This window comes from Clytia hemisphaerica, unplaced genomic scaffold, assembly GCF_902728285.1.
Source record: "Clytia hemisphaerica strain Z4C2 unplaced genomic scaffold, Clytia hemisphaerica genome assembly, whole genome shotgun sequence".
Lineage (NCBI taxonomy): Eukaryota > Metazoa > Cnidaria > Hydrozoa > Leptothecata > Clytiidae > Clytia > Clytia hemisphaerica.
The window spans coordinates 1,569,042-1,591,279 of NW_027103621.1; the positions used below are offsets into that span (position 1 = coordinate 1,569,042).

The 22,238-nt window shown below is 35.2% G+C and overlaps 2 protein-coding genes across 2 annotated transcripts in view; one reads left to right on the forward strand and one right to left on the reverse strand.

Moving 5' to 3' along the window:
* LOC136802270 (dynein axonemal heavy chain 8-like) overlaps positions 1-12,220 on the reverse strand; it is a 30,738-nt gene extending 18,518 nt beyond the window's left edge. Inside the window, exons 1-15 of the mRNA XM_067058983.1 lie at positions 11,946-12,220; positions 10,716-10,882; positions 10,335-10,436; positions 9,500-9,624; positions 8,513-8,771; positions 7,661-7,873; positions 6,463-6,683; positions 5,714-5,889; positions 4,676-4,807; positions 4,102-4,213; positions 3,606-3,785; positions 2,604-2,753; positions 2,105-2,142; positions 421-586; positions 7-149 (exon numbers count right to left, since the gene is read on the reverse strand). Of these exons, the coding sequence (XP_066915084.1) occupies positions 7-149; positions 421-586; positions 2,105-2,142; positions 2,604-2,753; positions 3,606-3,785; positions 4,102-4,213; positions 4,676-4,807; positions 5,714-5,889; positions 6,463-6,683; positions 7,661-7,873; positions 8,513-8,771; positions 9,500-9,624; positions 10,335-10,436; positions 10,716-10,882; positions 11,946-12,166 (2,405 nt within the window). The 5' untranslated portion in view covers positions 12,167-12,220. The remainder of the gene's footprint in view (positions 1-6; positions 150-420; positions 587-2,104; positions 2,143-2,603; positions 2,754-3,605; positions 3,786-4,101; positions 4,214-4,675; positions 4,808-5,713; positions 5,890-6,462; positions 6,684-7,660; positions 7,874-8,512; positions 8,772-9,499; positions 9,625-10,334; positions 10,437-10,715; positions 10,883-11,945) is intronic.
* The window catches only part of LOC136802338 (DNA mismatch repair protein Msh3-like), a 214,101-nt gene that overhangs the window by 84,862 nt on the left and 107,001 nt on the right, over positions 1-22,238 (forward strand). The window lies entirely within an intron of this gene.

Consider the following 22,238-nt stretch of genomic DNA (forward strand, 5'->3'; position numbering starts at 1 on the left):
TCGAACCCAAAGTATGCTTCATCGAAGAGTTTCTTGATGTTCAGAATACGACGAACAGTGCTGATTTGACCAAAACATCTCCGTTCAGCAAGTGTGGAAAGCAGTTCTGATTCGTGGTTTTCCAGAAGCTCTATGAAGCTCAACATTTCCTGAAACGAAACAATAATTGATAGTACTTTTTGGGAGATTTCAAATAATTTTAGAGGCAAGACCAATTTCAACTACAGTGAAATCTTTATTCAAAATATCAATTACAGTTGATTGTAAGATATCTCGACTTTGTCTGTACCATAGAGCATAGCGTCGTAGTTTTTTATAATTGAAAGAATTTTAGACATGAGACAAGACATTCCCAAGTGAGAACCTAAGTCAGGGATCACTACACATTCATCGTAATAAAACTGTCAGCTTGGCACACACCTGATTTACATTACGTAATGCATCATTCAATTGCGATTTCTCTTTTGAAATGAAAAAATCCAGGAAGATTTCATCTAACAGTTCACGTGACATTGGTATGTTGATACGGTGATAGAAATTCGATGGTGGTATTTCAATGCACTTCTTTGATGTCAAAAGCACCAATCTAAATAAAAGTTTACGGCGAATAAAATTAATAATCTAATCACCAGGGGGTCTTTCAATTTTGCATATGATCGTCCATTTAAAACGTCGAAATGAAATATCGAATGATGCATAAAACCCGTGAGTAATTAAAATGATTTCATCTGTTCGCTGTCACCAACAATAAAATAGAAGCCCGATGGGCTAGAAGTGAATCTCCTCATCATCATCCTTCGATCTTTAAAGAATCTCCTAGGTAGGATTTGAAGACATTAAATCCTACCTTAGTTGTGTGGCCTAGCGCGCTTCGCGTGGTTTTCACACAAATATCGGAATGAAAGTAAAATTTACCGCCAGATCTTGAAAAATGTACCACTCGATAACAAAGGAATCTCTAGATTCAATCCGTCAACAAAAACGCGGCACACATTTTAAAGGCTTCACTTTTCCTTGTCTAATAGTCGGGGGCCAAGCCTGGGGTTCCGTGACATCTTTTTTACGACGACCTAACCATTTTCAGTCTATTCCAAAGAAAAGTATATTACAAGATATTTTTGAGAAGGAGGACGCAGATTAAACCCGGGAAAACTTTTTGTGACCAAAATAGTGACGCCATAGGCAAAACTGAGGGGTAGAGAAATAGCTTATTTTTAAAAGTCAAAATAAACGAAAATGATTGTTACTATCTAATAGAGCATGAAATTCTAAGCAAAAAAATATATTACAACAACTCTCTGACTAAAACACAAAGAAATACAAGCTTTAAGACCAACTAACTGTCAGCTCTACTATGATTTGACGTCAAATCTTGCCTTGATTGTATTGACGTCGGTATGACTTTGAATACTATAAGAAAGGTTAAAGATTCGCTTCTAGCCTTTCGGGCTTTCATTTCAATGGTCACCAACCCTAGTTTTTGTTTCCAATTTCTTACCGCTTAGATCAAATTATCCAATCTACAGTGGTCAAAACAAAGTTTTTCGTCTGAGACGGTGAGTGATTTTTATACAGCAAATTAGCACATATTCTTGAAATTTTGGTGAATTATGCAGAATTTTGAGACAGAAATCCTTTTTATAAACTTCAATGAGACGGAAACCCGTGTGAGACGGAAGAAATCATATGCTTCTCGCTCGTTAGATCTACAGTGAGATGCATCCGTGGATCGAGAGGTAGAGTACGACTCCCTCAAGATGAAGTTTAAGTTTTTTATTTTTCCTTTCTTATACATAATCCATAATTCTAGTAGAATTTTATTTAAATCCAAAAGATCCATGCCGGGACAGGCTCCGGTATATAGTATATTTTATATTTTTCAATACCGACTTGTATTTAATTTCTCTAGTATATTACGTTCCGAAAATGCTTGAACGAAAAAAAAAAAAAAAAAAAAAAAAAAAAAAAAAAAAGAACTCATAGCCCTGAATCTAAGCTAATCATCCGTTGAGCTAGCAGCGATCGAGGACCGAACCCACGATCCTTGAATTGCAAGGCGGATGCTCTACCAACTGAGCTTCACGACCACTCGTATAATGGTTACCTGAAATTGGGTGAGCAATCGATTTCCTTGTTTCCAACCTAGTGAGAGAATTCAAAGGAAGATAAATACTCCTTTTGAATTTAATTGGCCATAAAAGGGACGTGTATACCTTATCGGCCCTTTTTACGCCAGTGACGAAAAAATAACGTCAATAAGGGCCGGCGTAAAAAGGGCCGATGAGGTAATCTAATCTAACTCAGAAGGTGGGAGAATAAACCAAAAACTGAAGCTATTCAATCACAGCATTATTTATGTTCACTCAACACTCTCTAATTCGAACAGTTTGAATATGTTGTCCTTAAATTCGACAACATTGCAGTGCCCCCAAACTGGGATATCTCTATCCTATAAAATACTTTCCGTAATTCGAGAGACTCTCCTTGACGGGGAATAAGAATTTAAATTTCAATTATAAAAAAAATGTCTTAAAAAGTCCAAATCAGCCACCTAAGCTGTATTGTAGATAGTTTCAAACAATCAAAGCTAAAGATCAATATACCAATAATTTGAAGGGCTTGTTTGAACCAGTAAACTTTTGGTATGATTGCAGTATGCATTTCATTCGGTCCGTGACCTCGTTCAATTTAAAATCCATTAGAACCACTCGATCACCATTCTGTAAAGCACTTTCAAGTTTATCTTCACAGTTCTACGATAAAAAAATCATCATAAAAAATAAGAAAGGTACAAGAAAACTTTCACGTATTTAGAGGCTAACGCTTATTTGAGACGTACAGCTACTGATTTTAAGTTCATCACCGGCAGATCTAAGGAGGGGGGGGGGTCAAAATTTACGACGAAGAGAGTTATTTTTAGTCATAGTATTTTATCATAGTCATTATAAAAAACCCCGGTCTGGAAGGCTTTTGTTTCTTTCTATTATTAACCGTTAGAGCTTGCGTACCTTAAATTTATTTGTTTTGCATAGTTTTTGATCATGTGATTATAAAATAAACCAATCCCAAGAGTCGAAAATGGTAACGTGATCAAAAAGTATGCGAATTACAACTTTAACTCTATTTACAACAAAGAAAATGTTGACAATAAAGCTTAAACAATACATTACCAGACCAAGGTTTTTTATAATGACTATGATTTTATAGGGAAATGAAGAGATTTTATCATAAATTTTGAAAACCCCTCAGATTCCCTACTAATCAATAACTCACACTGGTGAGTGGATAGTGTTCTAAAACATACCATAATTACCTATAGATTGGAAAGTAATATTAGCGCTAAATTCCAACACGTTACAATGCTTTATAAATAACGGCTCTTTTAGAACCTTGATAAAAGGACAGAAATACATCCATGTTTGTGCAGCTCTTGTTCTACAGTGGAGTCTCAATACCTTGAACACGCACAAGGAGCACACATTTGTTCGAGTTATGAAAGATGGTTTATAAGGTATTTTTAACTGAGGGGACCATGGCCTACTAAAAATTTTTAGTTATAGAGGTTCGAGTTAAAGAGATTATACTATACTATACACTATACTTACATCAAAAGGTATGACTTGAGCGTCCGAAAATATCTTCGTAATCAAATACAATCCAATATGGTAGGGGTCGCATAGCAACGTCCAGCTCTGGTAACATTGATGATTAGTGAAGATGCAAGCAAGTTCCGTTGAGAGTGGATGCTGCGGTAATTGATTCAATTCGAATCGTTTGCTTTCAGACTGTGTGAATGGATATTAGAGAGAACGAGTGAATGGATATTAGAGTGAAAAAGTTAATGTGAAGAATGCCGTAGTCGAAGCAGTGTCCAAATTCTAAATTCAACACCTTAAGCGAAAGTCATTGTATGCTAGGCGAAATCTAGCTTCATTCTTTTCAATGAATTTTCTCAAAATTACGTCACAATTGCTGACAGTTAGCCTGAAAAATCAATGTGATTTTTACGATCGCAGTTTTTCAAAGAAACCCTATGATGCGAAAATTTACCTTATTTTATAAATCCCTCTTATAAGACCTGAAAGTGTATTTTATCCTTACCTTACTACCAAGGAATGATAGCAGGGGATTGTGGGTAATCACTAAATCGTCTTCGTCGTATCTTAACTCGTTTTCATCAAATACTTTCAACAACTCCTTCAATGAGACATTTCTATAAGAAAGATTTCATGTTCTTTTCTACAAAAAGTTCAAGAAACGAGTTTACATGGGGGAGCGGTGATGAGGAATCAACAGACCATGTCTAGCAAACAAGTCGATAAGGTTTTCCTTGTCTTGGGGGACTTCTTATCCGAGGGGAAGGGCAATAAATCAACTATCGCTTAATCGCCCAAAAAATGATATATGTTTTTCTTGAGGAGCCCAGTCGCCCAAATGGCCCATTACGTTCATTAATTACTATATCGGTAGAAAATTCGCCGTCAAAAAATGTTCGTCGGTCAAAATCATTCATCGGCTTTAAAAATTCGTCGGTAAAAAATTCGGTGGTCACTTTTTACCGACAACATTTCTACCGGTAATGTACGTTAATCCCTGCCGTTTGAACAGGGGAGGCATCTTTGGGTAGAGGGATTGGGCGTTTATTTGTCTTTAAACATCAAATCGAGACACACACCTTTGGTCGACATTTTGAGTGCCGCAATAAGTCATATAAGAAGCAGCGATCATCACGTTCACCAAAAGACTTTCTTGCCTGGTGGCTGTACATTCACTTTGTTTGTCCCAACACTTCCTCAAATCATGTAATCTTGGAAAAGAAAATATGGAAATGACATTTGCTATTTATCACAAATATCTTATATAAAACACTAGATAGAGCTACTCTGTATTTCTCAAGCCACAGCAGTTGAAGCAAAATAATGCGCTATCTTTGCTACAGTAGAAGACTGCAGTTCGATACCGGCGAATTGTCCAATCAGAAAAAACAACTGACATTGCAGGAAATGAGTAGGTGAGAAAATGGTAGTGATTGATCGAATTGACCGCACCAAACTGTAGTCTACTCAGCAAAGAAGGCGCATTATTTTGCTCCAGCCAGGAACAGAGTAGCTCTATCTAGTGTTTTATACAACAGTTTTGCTTGTTACATTATCCTTCCTTTCTATTAAAAATTTGTTGGGTGTTATACACCATTACGATGCAACAGACTATTTAAAGCAATATAGTTATGTTTATAACATCAACAATACCTAGGTTTCAATGAGTGCAAATGAGCCAGTGATATGTAATGTTTTAACCTCCTATCTTGCCACTTTAATTCTGAGCTGAAAACATAGCTTTACCAGTTTTCAGTTCAAAGGAGACAGGAAAACAGTTGAAAAACTAGATTTTTTTCAACGTACTATAAGTAAGTAAGTTTGCGACCGCAGTCGAGGGCAACCCGAAGGCTCCCTTTTCGTATAGCTGTCTACCCGAAGGTAGGGGAGAGCGCCACTCCTTTCCCTGGATTTCTTCGCTTACCCTTGATTCGTCTCTTTAGTAGCTGGGCATCAAGTAGAGAGGCATCAAGTACCATTTTGGGAATCTTTGGTATGACCCGGCTGGGGATCGAATCCACAACCTTGCGCATCGTAGCTGGATGCTCTACCTTCATGCTACGGTCGCTATTCATTCAACAGCACAATGATAAAATATAAAAAACATAAATGCTTACCTGTCAAACAAGGAGTTTGTTGAATTTACCAACACACTGTATTCTTTGATTTGTTCATTCAATTTATGTTTCTTGATGGTGCTAGCATCAAAACGCGATAGAATCTCTTCCATTTCTTGTTCAAGACGTGGTAAATCATCTTCAGTATAGTCTTCAAATGAATCATCAAATTGTTCCTAGGGAAATATAATGGAGCGATGGTCAAGTGATCTAAGGCGTCAGCGTTGGAAGCCAGGGGTTCCCGGTTAAATCCCCGTACCCTCTAATATTCCGTTCAGTTCATACATAGCTGGCTGCGGTCGTGGATCCATCAAAAACAATAGAAAAAATGATTTAAAGTCCAAGATTACTGGGCTATCCATGTATAATTCTCTAACCATCTATAACATCGTAGTTGGTTGACCGATTTATAGCCAAGCAGGATTATGTCTAAGATGGCTAAGTTGAATATGGTTTTTTTGGCTTAAAACAAATTTTGGATGTCATTGAGATTCATAATTAAAGGGGCTTCGTTATTGAGACGGGGCACACACCAAGATTTCCAATTTAAGGGTCAAAAGTTGCTTAAAATAGGAATTATTCAATGCTAATTTCACCGTGAGAGATACCCTTATCTTTTCCTTTGCAAGAAAGTGGTAGTTTGCGATCCCTGATTTTGCTTATCATATTGTATATTCAATTTTTACCCTATGCCAAAAGCCAAACCCACAATTTACTCATTTTTATAAATAATGACTGAAGCCACTTACATCATTGACGTTTTCTTCACTAGGTCTCATGTTTTGTGCCATCAACAAAGCAGTCTGGTCTTCTTTCTCTTGTTTCAAACCTTCCAACATTTGAACAGATTTCATGTACGGTTGGTATTTACGGCTGAATTGAATAACCAATTGGATGTATTCAACTATTTGAGCAGCATCTTCGGAAGAATATTTAGCAGCGTGCAATGTGATTCCAGCGCTCCGTTCATCTGAAAAATAGTGACAACTTAGTTAGCATTAATTTCAAAGCTCTTAAGGGGCTAGATCCGAAACTCCTAGATTTGGAATGAAGCCACTTATTTCCCATCCAGAACGCGTGATCCGTGTGTCTTTCAAACAAAATTTCTAAATGCGGGGCGAACTTAAGGCTTCGCTTTTCCTTGCTGGAGAAAGGTTGAAGATTCCTCTCTAGCCCATTCGGGGCTTCAAACTCAATGTTATTTAGCACGTTAGACTGAATGTATCGATTTCATTTTTCGATTTTTCTTGTCGGATATCTGATTAACCTTTCCAGCGCGCAAACTTCTTTTGAAAAATATAATTTTGTAATCCAAACTCAAACTTAAACTGGCATAAATACTTGCAACTTAAGAATTAGAGAGTGGTTTTCGATACCATTAGAAATGTATCTACATAATATTTTAAAAAGCATTCTGTTTATACCCTTTTAAATCAAGTGATCTGAAGCTTTAGCTTCAATTATGGACCTGGGTATATTGGCCGATTTTGAGCGTTTATACACGCCACTCGGGGTTGAAGAGTCAATAAACAGGGACGAGTTTTCTTCAAGAACATTATAAATACAACTTTAATGTAAACGTTCTCAGAAAAATTGAACCTTGAAAATGTCTGTTCGCAAAGAACTTTGAGGAATCTTTTTTAAGTTGTTATAAAAATGATGTCAAATTATCTCATCTTATGTACACAATCATGGACAAAAGAACTGTAGACTTTTCAAAAATTCCTGAATAGAGCCAATAAAAGGCTTTGGCTTCTGGAATTTGTCACCCCAACTCTCTAAATTCAATAAAAACAACATTGGCTCTGGTAAAAATGTGTTTTTTAGAGCTTATTCTGAAATTTTTCCTACATTTTTGAAAAGTCTACAACCTTTTGTCCGAGATTGCACTTCCTTTGAATAAAAACAATTGTCCGTTTATTATGATTTTTATCTTTTGGAGCGTACCTTTTTGTGAGGTTGACAGATTATGCTGTGCTGTTCGTAAGCTGGTGGGGATTTCTTCACCGGGCGCAAAATAAGAGCAAACGGTATTCAAGACATCTACGGGGAGGCCTTCGCACCAATTATAATTGTTCATGTGTTCACAAAACTTTTGTGTATCTTGCATGACCAGTTGGATGGATTTCCACGTGGTCTTATCAACACGACCATCTGCTCCTACAAGAAATATGTTATCGAAAATAGTATGTGAGTTACCCAGCATGGTTTAACAAGCTTGAAAGATTTTCTTTTACGAATTTGGCATTGTTAGGATTTGTGATCAATGCAATCTGTGGGACAGGTTTCCCTCTCTTTGCAATGGTATCTTGATATATTAACCGCTGGTTTACCACTTCACATTACGTTCAAGAGTAGAATCCCCAGACATAAGAAGTTACACGCTTTTTTTTTAGAAGCATACACTTTATAAGAATGTCCATGATGAAAATGGCCAAAAAATTAAGAATGTAAAGAATATCACCATCATAAAAATTTTCAATTTTGTTTTTTTATGAATATATTTTCAAATGCATCTTAAATCTTCTCGAACTGATTTAGCTGACCTATTTTATTTCATCTTCATTATAGCTGTTCCTTTCCACGCTTTTTACTTCCTTTTACTAATTACTTGAAGACCATCGACGATATTAAAGACTATGACTGATAAAATCTAAAAATTAACCTTGAGAATATGTTAAGAATATTATTGTATGATGATTTCGACCAAAAAGTTAAGAATATCCATGATAAAATGGATTTAAACTATTCTTAAAAAAAAGCGTGTAAAAGAAACACGAATTTAAAAAATAAACAAACCTAAATGAGAAAACATTCTATTGGTTGTATCTTTATTTCTCGATTTACCAGACCCAACTCTCGAATATGAATTCTCACTGTAAGACCCATCCGTTTTTCTATCTCCTTTATGGGCAGCGATGACGTAATGATTGAATTCAGGCCGTCTCAAAAGGATCATCAAGGCAACCATAATGGTAGCCACTAGAGGTGGAGGAGCTTGGTAGGCACGCAATTTCTCAATACATGCACGGTCGATCTTGACTTGGAAACTCTTGAGCTGAAAGAAAAATAATGTACATAAGATCATAAGATTGAAATCGATGTTAAGGGTGACTTAAAGCCTTCCCAGAGTTGATGCTGTCGTGACCGGGGATATAAGAAAGCGCAACACGTTTCCCTGGATTTTTTTTACTTCTAGGCAGGAAGAGATCAAGTATAATTTTTTTTACGTTCTTTGTAAGACCCAATTTCGGATTTAACTTAGTATCTAAGTACCCTGTTTGGCTCACTGGCTATAAGCAAAAATATCGAGAATATTTATATCATTTTTTCGTTATGATTCCGTGGGATTGACACGATAAATCAATCAGATTGTATCGATGAGCGCAGTTTTCAGCTAATCTTAAAGTTTTTTTGATATTTTATCGTGAAAATCAAACGGGATCAAAGCATAAGATTAAAGGTTTTATTTTTACATAAGTGTTCCCGTTTCATATCAGACACATATTTCATATCAGGACAGTGTCTTCCTATTCTTATATTACGCTGATATAAGCAAAAAATGTTTTTCTTTTCCTTTTCTGACCAATCTTGCTCCACATCCGTGTCAATCCAATATAAAAAAATCTTGTGCATTAAGATTGATGAGTAAGCAAACGATATCACTCTTATTTAAAAACAAAACCTTTAAATCGAAACACGCGTGTATTGAGTACAAAGAGTTGTGAACAAAATGTTATCAAGCTTTGAATTAGAAACAAAAAAAACAAAACAAAACGAACGTACTAAATCCTTAGCAATGTCCATTTCTACAATTTGTTTTTCAAGTAATTCTTGAGTCTCCAAAATCTTCTCATCCAAACTTTTGATACGATCTTGTGATGCGGACTGTATACGATCATATTCCTCATCTGAAATTTAATAATATAAAGCAGATAAGTTCACAAAAAGGAGTGCCCGATATAGACCTTTTCATAAATTACGTCACGAACATCACTTGTCTCAGTATTCAAACAATTACCATGGTGATTTTGGCCCTTGAGACAAAAAAATGAGTTTTTTATGCATAGAAAGTGGTTTTGATAAAATCCGCTGGGAGTTAATCATCATGGCAATAATTTCAAAACAAGGCAAGTGATGTTCGTAACGTAATTTGTTAAAAAGGTCTATTAGGAGCTATAGTCTTAAAAAACTATATGAAAAACTGAATCATTTGAAAGAACATGGAGGTCAATCTGCTATCTAGCAAGCTCGGAGATCAGGCTACAATTATTGCTAAAATTTATTTACAAAACTCAAATTTTCCACTCAGTAATTTTTCTCATGAACCCGATAGACCCCCAATTCTAAGTTTACAATATCATTCTAAATATCCACCCGAATATTTGGAATAAGGATCATCAGCTTTCCTTTTACGAAAGCTACTATTTTCGACGTAAAAAAGAGATAATTTTCCTAGAAAATGGATTTGAATAATAACATTTCTAGATCAAAAATTCATCAACGGGAATCCTTTTAAATTTCCCTTTAGTGTCACAAAAAAAGTGCTAAATTCTTACAATGTGGTGTACAAATACCACAAGCTTAGATCCACTTTCATTAAAAATACGAGATTTTATACCTAGTTCATCTTTTTCTTCCTCCCAAGAGAATTCTTCTTCACCCTCCATCAATTCACTGTCATACATGTGCAAAAATGCCGCGAAATTCCCATTTCCAACGTCTACAGGATAAAAGAAATGTTGATATAATATGCTATTTCGGAACATCATTCATGAAAATCGCTATAAACTCATTCTGGTGTCACCACATTGTGCCTTCGAATTTCCCTCCCAAAATCATGGAACGAAGCAGACTTTACCCTGTCAGCGTAAAATTAACAAAAAAATAAAATTTACGTGTCTATAAGACTAGAGCAGATTGATGTATTCGTGTCTTTCTGACCAAATAAAGCACATGTGAAAATCAGAAATACAGTATATCAACGATAAAAGAAACTCACTTAATTTTGCTTTGAGTTTTTCGACGAGACATGATTTATTGAAGAGTTCATCTAAAAGTCTTTCCACTTCATATTTGGTGTCTTCGTGTTCTTCTTCCAATGTTTTCTTCTGTTCTCTCATTTCTTGTAATTTCTTCTCCGCTTCAGAAATGCATTTCAATGCAACACTAAAAGATGAAAAATTTAGTACACTATTTATTTTATTGATAAGAGTAAGAGCTACACTTTTTTATCAGATGAAACTATAAAAGAACATAATGTCCAAAAATATTAAGAACAAGTTAAGAACATTTAAAGGTTTCAAGGACTCTAAAACACCAGGAAATCGCAGAAAATCACACACGAATATTTTGGATGTTCTTAAAAAAACAATGACGCCAAAATGTCAAAATATAAGAACAATTTGAGAACCAATTGAACAAATATAAAGATCATTGCAGTAGAATTGGGTGTAAAGCTTACATGCCTCGATTTTGTCATGGGAATGAGAACAGGATAAGAACAATTATGACGTTTGGAGATCCAAAAAAAGAAAAACAGGGAAGTACCCCCTACTTCCCTTTCGGACCGAATGGGGGTGCTTCGCTGAGGCTCGAAAAATGGGCCCTACATGGGACTCGTTTTTTCAAAAAATTTGTTCCAAATTTTCTACTTTTCCCCCGAATATTCCAAAAAGGCACGCTACGAGGGACTGATTTTTCTATTTTGGTGTTTTTGCGATCCTACCCGGGACTCGTGGAGGTTAAAAAAGGTACCCTGACCAGCGGCGCATCCCCGTAACCCATTTTTCCCTAGTACCTCTCCCCCGGGGAGCTATTGGTTCAAAAGAATAAAGTTGAAGGCCTTTAGAATTTAAAAATGTTCTGGTTCCTATTAAAGTCTTACATGTTTTGTCAAGTTACGTAACTTCTCCCATTATGGAAGAAAACCTTGCGAAAATCGAAGGTTCCCTTCCATAATGGCAGAAGTTACGTTATACAGATGAGTTTCCATAATTTAAACGCGCACGGGGAACACCCAAATTTGTTCGAGTTATGGAAATTTCTAGTTATTGGAGTAAGGTTTTTAAGACATTTAACTGAAGGAACCAGCAAACTTGTTTGAGTTAAGGAGGCATTTGAGTGATAGAGGCTCCATTGTATAATAAAACATGAGAAACCATTATAGGAAACAGAAATTTTTTGAAAAGTAGGTAGTAATGGTACTAATCCAACATTCAACCTGACTTACCTTCGCTTTTCCGTTTGACCTATACAAGAATCCACTTTCCTTTGCATAATACAAACGAAACAACTAAGAAATCGCTTGAAAGTTGTGATACTAATCGCCTCGTGTTTCTGTCCAAATGATGATTGCAAATAGGTGAAAACTTGTTTCTTTAAAACGTCAGTGTCACTACGACCTTTGAGGTGAGTGTTACCAATCTCGCTCGAGGCTTGTTTCAGGAACATTTCATGGATTGAAAGTAAGGTGCTGGTGATCCTTGACCTGAAAGAGAAATTTGATAATAGTTACACAACCAACGAGCCTAAAAGTTCTGTTTGCAAATTTGGAACCACTTTAGAAAAATTAGATTTAATCCTGATCCGCGAAATTACGCGAAAAATCTAGGAACTCCTAAAGTTGGTCTAATGTCGACATCTCTCATCTAATTCTGACACCCTTCTTTAGAGATAGGAAGAAAAAAAAGGTCGAAATCACTGATTGAAAAAAGATTTTTTCCTCTCCAACCGCTTTTCAAATAAATATAGTTTTGATAAGCGATTCCGATTATTCTATTATTCCTAATTCTAAAGAATGGTGTCGGAATAAGAAGAGGTATGTCGACATTAGACCAATTTACGATACTCAAGAATATTGACACATATCAAGACTTCTACCTAGCTCCAAAAATTTGGTTTAAATGTTCGCGGACATAATTATTTTTGTGTTTAATCGGAAATACAAAGTTTGGTCAATCATCTTTTTCGACCATTATTGGCCGGTGTAACAAGTGAACTAGACGATACAGAGGTTAAAGCCGTTTATGTAGAGGAAAAATGCCGCGTAAGTGATGAATTATAAGACATTGAGGCCCCTCCGAATTTTTACCCGCCCGCGGGGACAAAATTCCCACCCAAACTTTTATTTACCACGCGGCTACTTTTCCTTTCTTTTGTACGAATTCATCTTAGACTATAGGATCGTCTACGAGTGAACATAAGAACACCAATCATGTTCAAATATGCGAGCAAACAGCTTGGAAACCTTACTAATGGCACCATTTTCTATCAACCCCTAATACTGCAATGCTCTCTCTCTCTCTCTCTCTCTCTCTTCAGTGGTCACTCATACCCACAGATTTAGTTTCAAGGAGTGATATTTCCTTAAAAATGATTTGTGCAAAGTTATATTCATTTTCGAATTACTTTTTTTCAACTACGAACAACATCAGACATCAGAAATTCTTTAAATTTGTCCCCGAAATCTATAGTTTGGTTGGGTGGTTTGTGTTAAGTTTTGGAATCAAACTGAAGTGGAAAGTGTCGTGACGATAGTTTTGAGAATTTAAACAGTACATTTTATTTAAAAACAACAGTTGATTTTACTTTTTTGTTCGTTTGTTCGTGGGATTCTTTTAGCCAGTGGGGATGAAATTAACGGACTGAAACTCGATGGCATTGGTCATTTTGACGTGCCGTGTGTCTCAAAATTATTTTTAATTGCAATGAGAAATTGAAAGTGAAATTGAATGTTTAGTGTCTGTTTAATGTAAAGTTTAAAAAAATCGGTAGTGTAAAAAGTGAAAAAAGTCGCGGGTATAAAAAATGAAAAAATCGTGGGTGTAAAAAGTGAAAAAAGTCGCGGGTGTAAAAAGTGAAAAAATCGCGGGTGTACAAAGTGAAAAGTTACGGCTATAAAAAATGAAAAAATCGCGGGTGTAAAAAGTGAAAAAAGTCGCGGGTATAAAAAGTGAAAAAGTCGCGGGTAAAAAAAGTGAAAAAATCGTAGGTGTAAAAAGTGAAAAAAATCGTAGGTAAAAAGTGAAAAGGTGAGTGCATTAGAGTGAAAATCCCTTATATTTTCGATATCTTTCAACTCTTATATACTCACAGTATTTTCCATTTTTTTTCTCCCCGCAATTAAAAATAATTTTGCAACACACCGCGCGTCATAGGTTATCCCATTTTTTTATGGCTGGTAATTTGAAATCCATTGTTTTTGAGCCAGAAAATCCAGTGGGGACGGAAAAAATAGCACAATATTTTGCAGCGAGGATTTGCTTATCTGATTATTTTCAGCAGAGACAAAAATTAGGGTATAGTTTTCCACCCGAGACAATATTTTGGCCAATTTTTCCTGTTGGTCTGTGAGAAGGGGGTGTGATATATGTTTTTATTTATTTTACTTGCAATCAAAATTTCTTACGTCCATTTATTTCACTTTGAAAATATGTCAGTCGTTCGGTCAATAAAAAATATTCTCCGAACAGTTAAAATTCACAAATATTGAGCCGGGGGGGGGGGGGGGCACTCAAGGTAAATACGTGTGCCCTTAAGCCCCCCAGCGGTTTGCGCGAATGCGTGAAAATTAAAGAAAAATTGCGTGAATGCGTGAATTGGAAAGCTTTGAGTGAGGGGGTATATTTTCCAAGCTTCCCAAAGTGCTCTGTAAGGGTCGAAATCAGCGAAAATTAGAAAAATGACCATATTTTGCCTGAAAATGGTCAAAATATTCAAGCAACGTAAGGATCGATTTTTCGCCCAAAATTTTCTCTGCACTGTAAGGGTTCGATTTCAAATGCCTAATTTTGGGCCACGCGTATGGTCGTTTTTGAATCGAGTGCCCCCCCCCGGATTTTGAATCTTATTTTAAACTATTACTCACTGCTAAGTAATAGTTATTACACGGTACCAAGTACAAAAATTGATACATTTTTCGAGTTCAGATTATTTGTCATATTTTTTATATTTATTTGATTGTTCAATTGTTTTACAAGTTTGTTTTGGACACGTGATTTTAATTGTTCTCTTTAATCGACGTGTCATTAAAGAGAACAATTAAAATCCGCGCAATGTTTACATTATACTACTTTTATGTCCCTTTAAATGTACACCTTTCAGAGATTAGTAATAGTTATTACACGGTACCGAGTACAAAAAGGAATATATTTTTCGAGTTCAGATTATTTGTCATATTTTCCGAGCCTTTAGACGAGGAGATTATAGAAATACTTAACGAGAAAAATATTTCCCAAATTGTACGAGTAAAAGTGTGATAACTGGTTTATCGTCAACTTTTCAATGTTTAGTTTTTTCGGCATACTGGAGAAGTGGGACGTGGGACGGTGGGACGCTCAGGTGGGACGCTCGAGTGGGACGCTCAGGTGGGACGCTAAGGTGGGACGGTAGTGGGACGCTAAGGTGGGACGGTAGTGGGACGCTAGGTGGGACGGTGGACGGTGGGTGTGGGACGCTAAGGTGGACGGTAGTGGGACGCTAAGGTGGGACGGTAGTGGGGGTAGGGACGCTCAGGTGGAACTGTAGTGGGACGCTCTCTCGTAAGGCTTTGGTATTTTTGCTTCTCTGATAATTATGTACGAGTAAAAAAGAACTCAATATGAGTAAATGAATACTTTCACAAAACACATATACATGATCTGTTCTTCAGTTTTCAACCTACACAGGATTTCGGCCAAAATATATATATTGATTTTTTTTATCATATAGTGGATGATAACGAATAATAATAATATTCAAATTGGATGTTTGATCGAAAAAGCTACCAAGCAATATGCGTGCGAGTCAGAAATAAACACCGGAAAATGTGTAATCAATTTCTGGCTCCTTATCTTCAGGCTCATATTGTCTAATTTATAGAACAATTTTATTATTTTCCAACATTTTCAATCCTTTGCAACTTTGTCTAGGCTAAATCTGGGAAAACCTAATGTCCAGTAAAACTTTTTTACCCCCTTTAATCATATATAACAGGTTTCAATAGGTTTTAGATTCTTCACACTAAGGTTTTTTACAAAAGTGGTCCAGCAGCAGCCTGACTATAATTTCGAAGAGTTTATATTTATTGAGAATAACAAAGTAATCATTCGAATCAGAGGGGTTTCCCCAGAAACACGATTTTGAATTCGAATGAAAAGAAAACATTCTAATTGTAATAAAGGGCTTTCCCCTCAGCATGAGTGGGACGGTAGTGGACGACTTTCAAGTGGGACACTCTTTTATTAGAATATTGTCTTTTTGTCTTTATAATTATTTAATGAAAAATGTGAAATCAATTTCTGGCTCCTTTTCTTTTGGTTTGGCTAGTAATTTATAGAACACTACTGTAAGTCTGCGATAACGTATTTCGAAAAAAAATGATGCACAAACAAATGAAAATAAAACCAACAAGACGACTTGATGTCGAAAATTTCGCCTAGAATTTGAACTACATGGGAAAACAAGAAGTAAATGAAGCTAATCTGAAATCTACTTTACATCGAGCCTTGATGAAACAATTTTACAACAAGAACAACGAGGCTTAAAATCGCTAAAAAAATAAGACCAATTTAAGAAAAATTGTCGTTTAATTTTTAAAAACTCTCATAATGTATATGCTTATAAAAAATAGATATGCTCTTATTACACGCCATCTCTTGTTTACTTTGTAAGAACTAATTACCGAAAGGTTTATCACCATCTATCAAGAGTTATTGATTTGATTCTTATAAAGTAAATGCTTATAAGAAAAATAAAAATGCTCATATTGTACATCAACCCTTGTTTACTTTGTAAGAACTAATTACCGGAAGGTATATCTTATTACAGATAAAAAAATTCACTCCATTAAGAATTAGTGAATAAGTTGTTCTTATAGATCAAAAATAAAAGAAAGGAGTGGTGGTGAACGAAAATCCACCATCACAACTGGGTGATAGGGGTGATCCACCACTCCTAAATATCGACAACCAACACTGATGATGATGTGGTGACCAATTTATTTGTCTCGGGATGATGAACTAACCGCCCACATCCTTAAATTTGGTTGAAAAACTTTCATATTTCAAATTCATGTCTTATTACAATTGGAACATTGGAACGATTAATATACGAACCGGAAAGGATGACGAAAAACTTGAACGTGTTGTTAATGAAATTAGTAAAGCCAACCTTTCGATATGCGGCTTACAGGAGGTTCGTCGACTCAACAATGATTCAGCAGTTATCAAATCAGACTCTGGTAGTAAATACGAAGTGTACTGCTACTGGTCAGGATATGTTAATAAACGAACTCATGGTGTCGGCATTGTCATGAAACAATGAACACTTATATGATTAACAAGGAAATAGAGAAACTCTTTACTAAAGCTAAAAGACAGGAATCTACACTCAGACATACAAATAACTCGTGTCCAACAGATAAGCTCTATGACCATTTCAAGTCGCACTTCAACCCAGAGGATCCCTCCATTGATTTCACACCTGATGAAATGATCGAAAATATTCCGTTATTTGTTAAGGATCTACAAGACATTTCAGAATTTACTGATATCAATGACACTCCTCCCTCCATCGATGAAATACACGCTCATATACAAAAATTGAAAAACAACAAAGCCAGTAATGATATTGAGCCAGAGCTACTGAAACGATGCACTCACCCTATTATGCTTGAAGTGATCCACAGAATCACCAATAACTTGTGGTCTGGGCATGATCTGCCTATCTCTTGGGGTCAATCTCTTCTCAGAACATTATGGAAGGGCAAAGGATCAAAGAAGGATCCCTCAAAATACAGGGGACTCAGTATCGGGTCCACTGTCTGCAAACTTGTGGTTAATATCATTCTCAACAGACTTCGTGAATGGTATGAGAAACAGCTTTCAGACGAGCAAAATGGGTTTCGTTCAAATCGTGGTACGACAGACGGGATCTATACTGTTAAAAGGGTACATCAAATCAGCCACCGTAAGAAACAGCTTGTATTCCTATTATTCGTTGACTTGTCTGCTGCGTTCGATCATATCCCACGTAAATGGTTATTTGATTCAATAAGCTTACGATTTCGCAACAGTCAATCTCCAATATTGCTCAAAATTCTTGAAAAATTGTATCACCATACATCTCTATTATACGAGGGAAAAGTTTTCGCAACCACATCCGGTGTTCGTCAGGGTGGCCCAGAAAGCCCTTTTCTCTTCAATCTGTACATAGACTTTGTTATGCGCCTGATGATCGAGAAAAGCCGTAACGATCCATTAATCCAGTTCTTTGTCCACAAGTATCGCATAAATAGTCATTCAATCTCAAGAAATGAAAGGGTGATAATGCGCGAGAAAGGCTTGAGTTCATCAGGAACATCGTTGTTACCTTGGTGTGGCTATGCTGATGACTTAGTTTTATTTCTACAATCAAAAACTGGTCTCCAGAGCGCTACTGTTCTGCTTAATGAAGTCTTTACAAAATTTGGTTTATCCATTAACTCTCAAAAAACCGAAACGATGATACTCAACCATCCAGATGAAATACCCTACCCATCCTCAATTATTGATCTCGGTGAAAGTCAACTGTCAAACGTGTCAGATTTTAAATATCTTGGTGCTTATCTCAATTCGAATCAGCCTAATACTGGTGAAAAGGAGATCACTCACCGTATTCAATTAGCATCTGCAAAATTTTCACAAATGTCAAATCTTTTACAAAACTTTCATTTAAAGCTGAAAACGAGAGTTTTGTTTTTGAATTGTTTTGTTCGAAGTCGTCTTGTGTATGCCTGTCAGAATTGGAACCTTAATCAAGAACANACAAAATAAATGCAAAGACTGTCTTTCTTATTTCTATTCTATTCAATTTTATAATAATAATTCACATGGCTTAAAGTTGTTCTTTGTTTTAATACCAAATGAAACGAAAGAAAGAAACGACTGACAAAATAAATGCAAAGACTGTCTTTCTTATTTCTATTCTATTCAATTTTATAATAATAATTCACATGGCTTAAAGTTGTTCTTTGTTTTAATACCAAATGAAACGAAAGAAAGAAACGACTGACAAAATAAATGCAAAGACTGTCTTTCTTATTTCTATTCTATTCAATTTTATAATAATAATTCACATGGCTTAAAGTTGTTCTTTGTTTTAATACCAAATGAAACGAAAGAAAGAAACGACTGACAAAATAAATGCAAAGACTGTCTTTCTTATTTCTATTCTATTCAATTTTATAATAATAATTCACATGGCTTAAAGTTGTTCTTTGTTTTAATACCAAATGAAACGAAAGAAAGAAACGACTGACAAAATAAATGCAAAGACTGTCTTTCTTATTTCTATTCTATTCAATTTTATAATAATAATTCACATGGCTTAAAGTTGTTCTTTGTTTTAATACCAAATGAAACGAAAGAAAGAAACGACTGACAAAATAAATGCAAAGACTGTCTTTCTTATTTCTATTCTATTCAATTTTATAATAATAATTCACATGGCTTAAAGTTGTTCTTTGTTTTAATACCAAATGAAACGAAAGAAAGAAACGACTGACAAAATAAATGCAAAGACTGTCTTTCTTATTTCTATTCTATTCAATTTTATAATAATAATTCACATGGCTTAAAGTTGTTCTTTGTTTTAATACCAAATGAAACGAAAGAAAGAAACGACTGACAAAATAAATGCAAAGACTGTCTTTCTTATTTCTATTCTATTCAATTTTATAATAATAATTCACATGGCTTAAAGTTGTTCTTTGTTTTAATACCAAATGAAACGAAAGAAAGAAACGACTGACAAAATAAATGCAAAGACTGTCTTTCTTATTTCTATTCTATTCAATTTTATAATAATAATTCACATGGCTTAAAGTTGTTCTTTGTTTTAATACCAAATGAAACGAAAGAAAGAAACGACTGACAAAATAAATGCAAAGACTGTCTTTCTTATTTCTATTCTATTCAATTTTATAATAATAATTCACATGGCTTAAAGTTGTGCTTTGTTTTAATACCAAATGAAACGAAAGAAAGAAACGACTGACAAAATAAATGCAAAGACTGTCTTTCTTATTGATCATTTAAAGCAACAAAATAAGCAAAATTCATTTTTTATAGATTCAATCTTAAACAAAACTGATTCGGCTGCTAATAGTGACGGTTTGTGTAATTTACGATGCGCGATCCAACGATTCACGATGCGCGATGCACGATCCATGCATACATTATGTTAATTATTCTAATTATGCATGAATAAGTTTTCATAATGCTAGCTACAAACATCCTATAACAATAACGAAAAAAAAATTAAAAAAAGAAGGGGAAATAATTTATGTATCATAATCAGAATGATTAAAATAACTTATATCTTCTGTGTAGAAAAAAACTGAAAGAAAAAGCCTTGACGTCATAGAAAAGTTTTGGCGCGAAAAATTTATTAAAACACAAACTCATTTTTGTACGTTCATTATTTTTTAAGAACAGTGAATAAGGTAAATAAGGAATCATTGGCTACATTATTACTTTTGGCATGTTCTTATAAAAGCATTTCACCAACTGAATTGCAATAACTGCGAAAGCATCCACCGAAGGAGGACTTCAAAATATCTGTTCTGAAGGCACGTTCCAGCTGGATATGGCGGTCTGTTCTTCACGGCTATTCACAGCGCGAAGCTTAGAGAATCGCGCAATGTAGATGGGGCCTTAAATCGCGTGTTTTTGTTCGGGCGGCTGGCGGCTTCAAAATTTATCTTTTTTGCTCATTCTTGTTCCTCGAATTACCAAAAATTTTGAAAATCGGAGAAATTTGGAGAAGAATCCTTTGGAAACCAAATTCTCTGGAGGTTAAAAACTAAAAATCAGAAGTCAGAAAAGTGCATCCTACTTCGAGCAATGTGGAATTTTTTAGACTATAGTTTGAGGACACCTTCAAAGTATGCTTCAGGGATAAGCTGATGGAAATTTAATGCCCAAGCTTTAGAGAATGGATTTGGATTTTCTGGAAAGGAGAAAGATCATGCTAACAGCAGGTGAAAATTCTACATCATTGTCATTTTTTTCTGTGAAGCTATGTCTATTCGAAGATGCACTATATTTTGCGCCAGAATTATGTCACTACTGCTGTTTGTGAGTGGTTTTCAAAGGTGATTCTTGAAGTTTAAGACCTAGCTACTGCCTAGGAATTACTTTTATTGTTGTCCAAACCTATTTAAGAACCAAGCTTCATCATAATATAGAATTTAAAGGCTAATTTAAAGCTTCATTACCAACTATTTTTGTATCCCGTGATATAAAATAGTGCCACAATAGGAAAGTCTTTCCTTACAATCTGTAGCATTACTACGTAGAGCCAGCCATCCCTATTCTTAATAGGTCAAACCAATTCAAGCTTCAGATCTTAGTTGGTATATGTGTAAAATACAAAAGTGACATCTATATCGCAGGGCGTAACTGTGGGTGAAAATGACTAGTACCACAAGCTCATTATTGTATTCCAATTTTAGGGAATTGACTGGAATGGTTTGTCAAGATTGCTTGGACAAAATCGCGCTGTGCGTTGAAATCCATTGGCTTGATATTGCATATTGTTCATCTTGACTTTTGGTCAGTACAAATAATCATTGTTGAATGTTCGTGCAATGGCCTAGATCTAGTAAGTTTTATTTTAAAAAATGGATTAACATTTTGTACAGTAACCTTTTCAACCGACTTTTTCACAAAACCTTTAAATTGTCAAACAATGGTTTGTCCAATTTCATTTTTAAATTGTCAATTTTTCATATGACTATAATAATTTTCAATCCTTTTTTTTTTCAGGTACAATTTATCGCTTGCAAACCGAATACTGATTTTCAAAGCAGACGTTATGATTACGGATTGGGAAATGACATACACAGCAGAATAGAATTCCTGTTGTTGGCTTTATGACGTGGTAGATGACTTTCATGAATAGATTTCTTGGCATTCTAGAACATTAACTTATACACCTGACCTTTGTTATTTACATATGTTGATCATGGATGAGAAATGTATTCAATTTACCTTTTCCCCCATCGAGGGTGCGAATGTTGTATGTACCTTGTGTGAAAGATGACTGGACTGACAGTATTTGATCAATGATTTTTAATTTATATACTACTTAGCATCAGCTGGATTAGTCCCCCATTTTCTTATTAATTGTAGCTTGAAACTAGTTTCATAATATTGGTAAACCAAAACTTTTTCAAACATTTTTGATAATGAAGCTTTTTTACTTCTACAAAGGAATAGAACCTTAAGTAGAGAGTTCTACAGCTAACAGGCAGGTTTCTTTGACCATCAAAGCCTAGAAAGCTTTTGGATTTTTTGGACCCCCCCCCCCCCTCCAGGCCTTAAACTTTCCATGAGCTTTTGCTTCACTAATTTAGCATAATATTTAGAAAAATATTCTTTTTATTTAATATTGTGGATTATTTTCGATTGTTTTTTATCTTATATATCCTTATGTAATCAGTCATTAGTGTACACCTATTAAATCTTAAACTGACTGAAATATTTGCAAGAGATGAATTAAA